At 34.5% G+C, this 10,455-nt stretch overlaps 2 protein-coding genes across 3 annotated transcripts; one reads left to right on the top strand and one right to left on the bottom strand.

Annotated features, from left to right (window-relative positions):
• The first annotated feature begins 3,534 nt into the window (after nt 1–3,534).
• On the top strand, nt 3,535–6,823 carry LOC145585546 (sterol 14-demethylase-like). Of its 2 annotated transcripts, none has more exons than XM_081642247.1 (3): nt 3,535–3,667; nt 4,518–5,018; nt 5,545–6,823. In XM_081642247.1, the coding sequence occupies exons 2-3, from the start codon at nt 4,545–4,547 to the stop codon at nt 6,541–6,543; spliced, it is 1,473 nt and encodes a 490-aa protein (XP_081498373.1). In that variant the 5' UTR covers nt 3,535–3,667; nt 4,518–4,544; the 3' UTR covers nt 6,544–6,823. The 2 variants fall into 2 exon arrangements, with proteins under 2 accessions (XP_081498373.1, XP_081498374.1); XM_081642248.1 differs by having other exon boundaries at nt 3,638–3,667; nt 4,522–5,018.
• Nucleotides 6,824–7,215: 392 nt separating this feature from the next.
• LOC145585545 (ATP synthase subunit delta', mitochondrial-like) lies at nt 7,216–9,743 on the bottom strand. The gene is made up of 2 exons (XM_081642246.1): nt 9,364–9,743; nt 7,216–7,764 (listed from the first exon to the last, which is right to left on the bottom strand). Exons 1-2 carry the CDS (start codon nt 9,610–9,612, stop codon nt 7,420–7,422), a joined length of 594 nt encoding a protein of 197 aa, XP_081498372.1. The 5' UTR covers nt 9,613–9,743; the 3' UTR covers nt 7,216–7,419.
• Between the last annotated feature and the right edge of the window lie 712 nt (nt 9,744–10,455).

Below are 10,455 nucleotides of genomic sequence, written 5' to 3'. Positions count from 1 at the left end.
ACTTCTCAATTCTCAAGCATTTAGATATCAACTACTCTGTAACAAATATAGTAAGAAGTATCTAATTAGATATATGTGTTGATATTCGCAAGTCGACTATTTATATAAATCTTTGAAATTTACTCTAAAGTTGCAAATATACAAGTACTATCTTAATAATATCCACAATTTCTTCTACTATATGAGATTTCTTTTTTTTTTTTTTCTTTTTTGACACATACTATATGAGATTTCTAGAACGAGTGTGAGTTTAATTTTCACCATCTATTTTAGATAATTATGTGGATTGGACATTTTTTTGATATGCTGTAGTTTTGAGGTTTGTTTTGATTTATTTCAACTAACCCATTTTATTGTAGGAAAATAGAAAAAAAAAAAAAACACTTAATTTTGTTGCAAAATTGCACATTTTCTCAATCAATAAAATTGAAAAAAGTCTTATAATATCTCTCACAATCTAATAGTAGTAAGAAGATGAAGTTGTATTGTGGACTTAAGGGTGCATTCTATTCACCTGATTTTCACTGATCTGAACTTATTAGACCTTATTAAAACTTATTTTAGTTTTATTTGTATTTGGGTAACTCTTATCAGAACTTATTAAATTTTAACTAAATTTAACAGATCTTAATAAGTGAAAATAAGGTGAACAGAACAGACCATAAAATTCATTTACAACACTAAAATTGCACTATAAACCAAATATAATTGACCTTAAGCATATTCAAAACTAGATGTCTTGAATTATAACTAAGGGTCTGTTCTCTTTAGATTATTTTCAATTCAGCTCAGTTCTTAATTTCCTTCTCTCATAAAATATTCAGTTCAATCAAAACAGGCCCTAATTCAACCTAAAATCAAACATGGCTGAAAAGACTGTAATCAATCTACTTTCTACAATAAGTTATGGAATACTCCATAATAAACAATATACAATATGATCCAACCCAAACTCTAATATAATACGAAGTACTTGTAGTCCAATTAATCCAAATACTTATGAAACCTGAGTCATGAAGTTGTTTCTTTTTTTTAATTGATAAGGAGTAGGGGTGTTAATTCGGATGATCGGATTGAGTCTGATATTGTCGGGTCGAGTCGGGTAAATTTTTAAAGTTGAGTCATACTAAATTGTTATGTCCACACAAGTCCAAATCTGAATCGGATATTTTTCGGATCGGATCGGGTCGGGTGTGTATTTGACACCTCTAATAAGGACTAAGGAGAATCCTGACTAGACATCATGACTTATAGTAGTAGACACGGTGATAGATCCCTCTCCTCTTCCTAAGCAAACAGCAGTATATGAGCAAACTGCAGACGAAGATGAATAAGTCGAAATATTGAAATCCTATCATGCAGTTGCATTTGATGTTGGTCTCTTCAATTCTTGTTTAAATTTGGTTCTGCATTTAGGTAAGTTCCTATCATTTTGTATTTTTGAAGCTAGGGTTTCCAATTTTAAAATACGTTCGTAGTTAGAGTTGTAATTGATATTCTTTCATAGCTAGTCTTATATGGCTTCATTATCAATAGTCCTGGTTCATGTATGTCAATGACGTGCAAAATCAATATCTAATTCTGTCATTTAATAGCTTACATGGGATTCAAAATCCATACATTCTGGAAATGCACAAAGGTCAGTCATTTGAGCTAATAAGCTGGAGAAGAATAACTCAAATTACCCCTAGCAACTTGGATAAAGTAGAGATGATTGGCTGAAAAACTGTATTGGTTTTCAACAAATATTACAAAGTTAATACCTAGGAGACTTTCCCTTAAGGTGGGTTTCTAACAATGTTTCTTTAAAGCAGGGCAAAAAGGATAGCTAAGTGAAATCAGAAAAGATTTGGACAACTATAACATGCTCTATCATGGGCAGCCAAAAGAAATAATTGTAACAACTAGGTTAGATCCCGTGCCATGCACAGTGATCTGTAGTATAAACTAAATTAGTCCCGTGCGATGCACGACATAAAAAATTTCTTTGAAATAAATATATATGTACCTCATATGAGAAAAAAAAATATATATAGATACAAAACCATTAATTGCAAAGGTATTTAGATCTAAATAAATTTGAAGATAGTAAAAATTTAACCGAATTATACAATACAGAGTACTCTTAAACATAGAGTAATTATATTTGGAATCCAGATAGTTTTTTTTATCAATCCATAATAATGAAAAAAAATAAACAGAAATAACATATTATAATAATTGTCTTCAAAAAAATATACTTCGTATATATAATTTAATAATTTAAGGTAAAAATAAGAAGGTTTCAAAAAATAAGTAAAAATATAAATAAGAATATGATGTCAGTAATTGATTTAGGCGGGAATTTTTTTTACCACAACTTGACACCTGTACAATTTAAATAGGGGATGATGTCAGCGGTTGTTACTTTAGTTATATTTATAGATGTTTCTAACAATGTAATCCGTACTTTTCAGCACCTTACCCACTTTTCAATTTCAGTTAAACTTATTCGTCCATACACTAAACTCACAAGTATTTAGCTTAATTGTAGCTTGTTATTAGAAGCAAGCAGAAATAATTGTAAGTAGATGATTTTATTTGTTCCCACACTACAACATCATTAATCATTATCATGATGTCTTTAATGTTTTTAAATACATAGCTGAAATTGTCAAACCTAAAATATGTAATTGTATTTAATTAGTAAGAGATTATTTTAAACTAGTATACTTTGTATTTATTTTAAATTCGTCATTTCTTATCATTCAAAGATTGAAATACAAGACATAAGAATATTTGTTATAGTGCATTCTATGCATTGTAACCGAGTAATAGATTTGTTATTTGTAGCATAAATGTGACAATTCAACTTATAGTTTAGGGTTTTGGTATTTGAGAATCCTAAATTGGGGTATGTTCGCCATGAGCTAAAAGGGCCTAATTTTTTTTTATTCCAAGGCTCTAAAGTAATCAATTCTTAATCATTCTCATAATCGGATTTAAATCTTATTCCTAATCCTTCTACCACTATCTAAGGAGGCAATGGGGGCATTGAGCCATGAAAGACTAGCGTGTCATGTCAGGTCAATCCACCGAGTTCAATAGTTTTACCATGCTTTGTCATACGAGTATCCATTATATCGACTCACATCATACTTTTGCAACAAAGAACGTGACTCAAGCACAACCTACGGCCCAACACGCACAACATATCGTACCACGCTATCTTGGGACCAGATGCGTTGTGCTACAAACTAAACCAGTTCACTCTAGATCAACTTCATCCCCCATGGCCCATGTCTAGTCCACTCCATCCATCCAGATCCCAACTTTAAAGAAATAGATTATTGGAATCACTTAGATCAAATCTTCAAATCTGAACCACTGATCTGATAATTAATAAAAAGCCAACGAAAAGTAAAACTGAAATCTCCCAAAATCAAGAATAATATAAAGCATAAAAACAAAAATTAAGCGTATAATACATGGGATAATCCGCCTAACCCCACAGCTTTACGCACACTGTTCTTCGAAATCAAAAAATAACAAAAACAAACAAGTGGGTCAATTTCAATTAGTGACAGTATGTCTTAGTGCTGTGCAAATACCTCACGTTTCAACCCCTCTTCACATTTTCATCTTCTCTCTCCTTTCATTGCTAATTTCCTGCATTTTTCATGATCTGGTAATGTTTCTATCTTATTATTATGCATGTATTTATAAATTTTTCTTTGATACTTATTCGTGTGATGCCACTTCATAATCTGAGTTTTCTGGGTTTTGTTAGATTTATAAGTTTATACATTTGATTAACTAGAGATTGATATAATTACAATGTTGTATTTGATGATCTGCTTGATTGGTGGAGCATTATTTGTTTATTGCTGTTGTTTTGCCTTGCTTTTATCGAGTCCAATTGCGATTTCTTTTCTCTGTATCAATGGTTTCTTATCTTAAGTATTTGAAAAATTGTTGTTTGGGAAAAAGGTGAGTGGGATTGGTTTTCTTTGTGTATGTTATTTTTTTGGTATAGAGAGAGCCATAAAGGGTAATGTCGTAGACGGCATTCGATCCGATTGCCAACCATAGAGTTTAACTAATTAACTAAGTTAGTTGACATCCACGTCTGTTCTATCTATGTGAATGACTAACGACAGTTAATATCATCGGATTGGTGTGTTTGAGACTTGGAGTTACTTGTATACCACCATTCACCTAAAATTGAACTTTGCAAAGGGGTGACTTTAATAGTTTTATGTAATTTTTGTAACTAAGGAATACAATACACTTGTCGAATACAAGACCTACGATTGTGTCTTGTGTCTTGTGTTTATGTGTTGGGGAAATCATATGGTTTTGAGAATGGCTTCTGAAATTTTGAGATATTTAGTTGAGGAGTTTCAGAACTTTGTGGACTTTTTCATTTCTTATTCTTTGAAACACTAGAAAATTCTCTGATGAGTGCTAACCTTTCTTTTGAGAATACATACCTTAATATTTGTTCCTTGGTTAATTATTCTCACTTTAATCTTCAGTTAGTAGCGGATAGAGCTAGCACAAACATGGAGATAGAGATCATGGACAGTAAGTTCTTAAATGTGGGGCTACTAATTGTAGCAACCCTTATAGCTGCTAAATTGATATCAGCACTAATTATGCCGAAATCTGCAAAACGGCTACCTCCGGTGATAAAGGCTTTTCCTCCTGTCATTGGTGGCCTTCTTCGCTTTCTTAAGGGCCCCATTATCATGCTGAAGGAAGAGTACCCAAAGCTTGGAAGTGTATTCACCTTGAATCTTGTCAATAAGAATATTACCTTCTTGATTGGTCCTGAGGTGTCTGCTCATTTTTTCAAGGCACCTGAGACTGATCTCAGTCAGCAAGAGGTCTATCGCTTCAATGTCCCTACTTTTGGACCTGGTGTAGTCTTTGATGTAGACTACTCTGTTCGCCAGGAGCAGTTCCGCTTCTTTACTGAGGCTCTTCGTGCCAGTAAACTCAAGAGTTATGTTGATCAGATGGTTGTGGAAGCTCAGGTCTTTCTCTTCACTTCTTTTCTCCTTTCCCTTTAGTTTCACTTTGTGTAGCTTGTATCTTCTTTAGGGAAATGCAATTTGTCTGATTTGATACAGCTTTGCACAATTCAATGGTTCTTGTTAAGTTGTGTAAAACTCCATGGCCAGAATGATTTTCATTGATCAATATAAGATTACAATAATGACTGTCCTAATCGCGCTGGGAGACAATGATATTTACTCAGATATGTCCAAAATCTATGACGAGAGCATTCATTGTATATTCTCTGCCTATATATTTTATTTGAATTTTGATGTCATCCTTTAGCAATGAATGTCATATTCCTCTACCTAAAGGGCTAAAGTGTTTGATATTGTGATGTGAATTCATTTGCAGTACTGAACACTTACAGTACCTAATATCCAATACACTTGATGTATTTTGAATCTGAAAATGATAGTTTTTTTTTTTTATATTGCTAGTCTTTTCTCTGATTCTAATACCATTATACTGCTTATACAAAATTATTATTTTTTGTGTATGTAGGATTACTTCTCCAAGTGGGGAGAGTCTGGGGAGGTTGATTTGAAATACGAGTTGGAGCATCTTATTATCTTGACAGCCAGTAGATGTCTCCTGGGTCAGGAAGTCCGTGACCAGCTCTTTGACGATGTGTCTGCCTTATTTCACGATCTTGATAATGGGATGCAACCCATTAGTGTTATGTTCCCATATCTTCCAATTCCTTGTCATCGCCGCCGTGATAGAGCCCGTAAGAAGCTTGCAGAGATTTTCGCAAGGATTATATGTTCCCGTAAATCCTCTGGCAAGTGTGAGAATGACATGTTGCAGTGCTTTATTGACTCAAAGTACAAAGATGGTCGGGCAACAACAGAGGGAGAGGTCACAGGTCTTCTGATTGCTGCACTGTTTGCTGGTCAACATACCAGCTCCATTACATCTACATGGACTGGTGCGTATCTTCTTCGTTATAAAGAATTCTTTTCTGCTGTTGTTGAAGAACAGAAAACTGTCATGAAGAAGCATGGGGAGAATGTAGACCATGATGTTTTATCAGAGATGGATGTCTTGCATCGCTGCATCAAGGAAGCACTTAGACTCCATCCTCCGCTGATTATGTTGTTGCGCCAATCACATGGTGATTTCAGTGTGACTACTCAAGATGGTAAAGAATATGATGTCCCTAAGGGTCATATTGTTGCTACCTCACCAGCATTCGCCAACCGTCTCCCACATATATACAAAGATCCAGACAGCTATGATCCTAACCGTTTTGCCCCTGGTAGGGATGAGGATAAATTAGCAGGGCAATTCTCGTACATCTCTTTTGGAGGGGGCAGGCATGGTTGCCTTGGAGAGCCATTTGCTTATTTGCAAATTAAGGCAATTTGGAGCCATCTTCTAAGGAATTTTGAGTTTGAGCTAATTTCTCCATTCCCAGAGATTGACTGGAATGCCATGGTGGTGGGCGTGAAGGGGAAGGTGATGGTTAGATACAAGCGAAGAAAGCTTGTGGTTGACTGATTGTGGTGAAGCACCCTTTAAATTTAATTTATTTGTTATGTTCTGTGCCACTGAGGCCATGCTTGATGTTCATGTTAGTAGAGTTGGCAGTTGGTTGTAGAGCTGCACCTTTTTTTCTCTTTTTGATTTTGCGATGTATGTAGGATGTTATTAATTCCAGTGTCTTTGAGATGCAGACTCTTGTGGTTTAGCCATTTCTTGAATTTTAACTAGTCATTACTACTCGTAGCTCTTTTGGGTTGATTTGGGAACTGGTAAATACCTTTGCTAGAATGCTATCGTGATACTCTACTCGGGTAGTTTCTGTATGTTTCTGAATACTCTTAACGTGAACTGTTATTGTTTCAGTGTACTGTAAATCAGCCTGAGAATACTCTTAACATGAACTATTATCCATTCCTAATTTGAAGCTTTGCACCAGTTCAGTTGATTTTGTCGTTCTTCCAAATAGCTTTGCATTACTAAGACCTAACAATGTAACAATCATATTAAACCATGAATTAACCTAAACTGTTTAGCAAGAAGGTAATCCTTCAGTTCAAATTTGTGCTAGAATGGACCTTATTCTTATTGTTCACATATTCCCGCGAAGGGGGTCAAAGTATCCCACGTTTAATGAGCTATACTGCTCGTGTCACAGCCCCGCAGGCATTACCAAGTACAAGGAGAAAGTACACAATAAAATCTACCTTCTTTGACCATTTCATTGCCACATAGTACATGATAAAAATACAAGAAAATTACACTATCATTCTAGCTTTTGGCCAAAGAGAGAAATAGTTGCATATCCACTAGTACACTACACTACGTCGAGGAAGACTAACAGGCAAACTTCCCAGGAAAATATCATACTCAATTACTAATATTGCTGCAGTTTTACCCCGTGAGAGCAGACTGTAGCGCGTTGTGGACATCAACTCCAATTTGTGCTTCAATTTTCTCATAATCAGTAGTGGCTGAATTTAACTTCTGTGAGAACTCGGCAAGCCCCTTTTTGACCATGGTACGATCAATGTTATCTAAAGGAACGGCCTCAACTGTAATAATGTCTGCAACTGAGTTTGGATGGATAAAGGCAAAGCCACCACAGACAAAATATTTTGTTATTTCGTTGCCTTCCTGAAGAGAGATAATGCCAGGCTTCAGCTCTGTCATGGTTGCTGCGTGTCCTGGAGGAACACCCATCTGCCCAGTTATTGCTGGCACTATGACCATATCAACCTGCATATTAGGTTTTGGGGATGAGATTCTTGTTGATACAACTTTTTACTCCATACAAGTTCATGCTCAAACTACATATATATCAGCAAGACCAACTATGATTTACAATTGATTGCAAAGATGATGGAATTGTTGATTAGGCATGCATTGCACATCTTCATCAGAAAGTTCAATTTGGTTCAGACTTCAGGATGCGGAGAGCAGGAGATCTGAATTTTGTCAACTTTTTCAAGTCTAAATTAAACTATTAGAGCAGACTATTTCAGTGATATATGGTAAGATACCTAGAAATGAGAAGGCATAAAAGCAACCAACCTGAACACATCCGTCACATTTACCAAAATATCTAATCAAAACAGCATTGGGAGTCATCAATGATCAAGAGCCTGCTGAGAAGACATACACAGATACACCAAGAGGTTTCAAAGGCTACACAGAAAAGACAAAATAGAAAGGATCTTATTCCATGGCATCCCACAGAAAGTCGATAAGATTATTTGGTTAGGGGTGAAGAGAATCCAGTAGTTCTGGAAAACAGATAAAATATAAAATTTCCGGATTATCAAAATTTTACTAGAATCACTTATGAGTTATGACTACTTTGTGAGTTGAATTGAACCTTCACATCTAATATCAACTAATCAAGCTTTAACTCAGTATGGTGTTTATTTTAGCTCAGCACCACATGAAACAACCTCATGATCCAGCCTAGAGCTTCACTCCTACGTATAAGACTGAAACGCCTTTTGTTCTTTTCATGTCCCATACTATGATTTTACACAAAACAGGTTTTGCCAAAAATAGGAAGATGTTAGAGCAGGAACAATGAAAGTCCAGCACTTCAATTAAACCTCAATATTGTAACAAGACATGATTCTCTAGCCTAAACTCTCCACATTAAAATCGAAAACAACATCGTGATACAGAAGACTGGAACAGCCATATAAATGAAGGTACATTTGTCTAAAATTCCAATTTCTAATTTCCACTCAAATCACAAAATCTGCAAAATATTTTCATATTGTATCATTTCCACTAGATTACAATTTCTTTTCTATATCAATGTGAAGTTTCAATTTTGATCTTGATTGTGATACCCATATATTTTACTAGGTATCACCAAGACACCAACCATGTACCTGCTTACAACAGATTAAAGTCTCGAGAGATCTGACAATTAAAAGGTGACACAAACATATGACCAAAAAAAGTTGAGCAAACAAAAATGAACCAATATTTCAAACATAGTCAAATCATGTACCAACAGAAATTTATACCTCTATAATTACTATTTATAGTATAAAATAAATAATACTTCAAAAAACAGACTCAGTAACACAGCAGCTTTCATTCCTTGAAATAAATAATAATAATAAAATGAACCAGTATAAATTGTTATATAGTAAAACCCATCGAAATCTACACCAAAACGATTAAAACAATTGATTCATCAACCAACAACAAACCCAAAATTTCAACATTTTGATAAATTCGTATTCATGTAAGATATAAAAACAAAAGAACATAATTAAGCAATCCATATTCAAAGATTAAATCTTTTACAATATAAACAAAAGAAAATTAATGTTATAATGTTACCTGTTTGTTGGAAAGGTGGGAAGAGTAAGGAAGATGAAAATTGAGGGTGAGTTTGGAAGGAATTGAAGTGGGTATTGGAGGAGAAGGTTGGATAAAAGAAAGAGGAATTTTTGGTGGGGCAAAGTTGGGCACAACTTTCATCCAAGCTTCACTGAACATTTCTTCTGCTTCCGCCGGCGCCGCCGTGTAAACGGTGGAGAACCACCGTGAGGCGGCGGCGCCGGCGAGTCGTGAAGCTCTTGGTAGCATGAATCGCTCGGCTCGCAAGTCGGAGAGAAGAGAGAGAAAGTAGAGAGAGAATCGAGGAGTGAAGTGTGATGAAGTAATGAAGTGAAGCTTTCAATTGAGATTGTGTTTTATGTTTATTTTGGAGGAATTTGTTTGGTTTTGGGAGAAGGGAGATGGGTTTTTGTTGGGTTGTGGAAGGTGATTTTGACTAGCCAATGACCAAAAAACATTGTGGGGTTCTTTGAGAAATTATTTCCCAATTTTAATTATTGGAATAATTAGCCAATTTTATCTATTCATTCAATTCAATTTTAATAATAATTATTTCCAAAAAAAAATCATTTAGGAATTAGGAGATAATAATGTTTATAATTTTATTGTACTCTGATTCTGATTGGATTTAAGGTGTAATACAAATTACACAAAATAACATGTAAATAATCCTTATAGTTACGTGTTAGTGTCATTTCCACATTTACTACTAGGTCTATCACCAATGACACCGATTTATAAACTTGAGGTCATTATTTCATTATAGTTAGTTGTATATGATGTTATGGCTGATTATTGGCGAGAAAGGAAAATTGTGTTCACCCATGTACATAAATTTGCATTTGTTTCTTAAAAGTAAAGTTAACGCTTATAGCAATCTTTTAACATATAAAGAACGATATAATAAGTATGGGAATCTTGTAAGAAAAACTAGTCTTTTAAAACTCATAGTATAGATACAAAGTATATACCATTGATCTTCCAAAATTGGAAGTAGTGGCGCATCTATCTTAGACAGGAATCAAAATCATCAACTTTTAGAGATAAAAAACTTATATATAAGTACTTTAAGGTCACACACAAACATGATTG

The sequence above is a fragment of the Chenopodium album genome, chromosome 16 (assembly GCF_948465745.1).
Source record: "Chenopodium album chromosome 16, dcCheAlbu1.1, whole genome shotgun sequence".
NCBI lineage: Eukaryota > Viridiplantae > Streptophyta > Magnoliopsida > Caryophyllales > Amaranthaceae > Chenopodium > Chenopodium album.
Note: the sequence above shows the minus strand (reverse complement) of the source record. Positions and strands in the feature narration are given on the sequence as shown.

Bases quoted from the DNA above. Each gene is read 5' to 3' on its own strand.
- LOC145585546 (XM_081642247.1), top strand. From the start codon at position 4,545: ATGGAGATAGAGATCATGGACAGTAAGTTCTTAAATGTGGGGCTACTA. The intron at 5,019-5,544 runs GTCTTTCTCTTC...TTGTGTATGTAG, and splicing joins AGATGGTTGTGGAAGCTCAG to GATTACTTCTCCAAGTGGGG.
- LOC145585545 (XM_081642246.1), bottom strand. From the start codon at position 9,612: ATGCTACCAAGAGCTTCACGACTCGCCGGCGCCGCCGCCTCACGGTGG. The intron at 7,765-9,363 runs GTAACATTATAA...CCTAATATGCAG, and splicing joins CCCACCTTTCCAACAAACAG to GTTGATATGGTCATAGTGCC.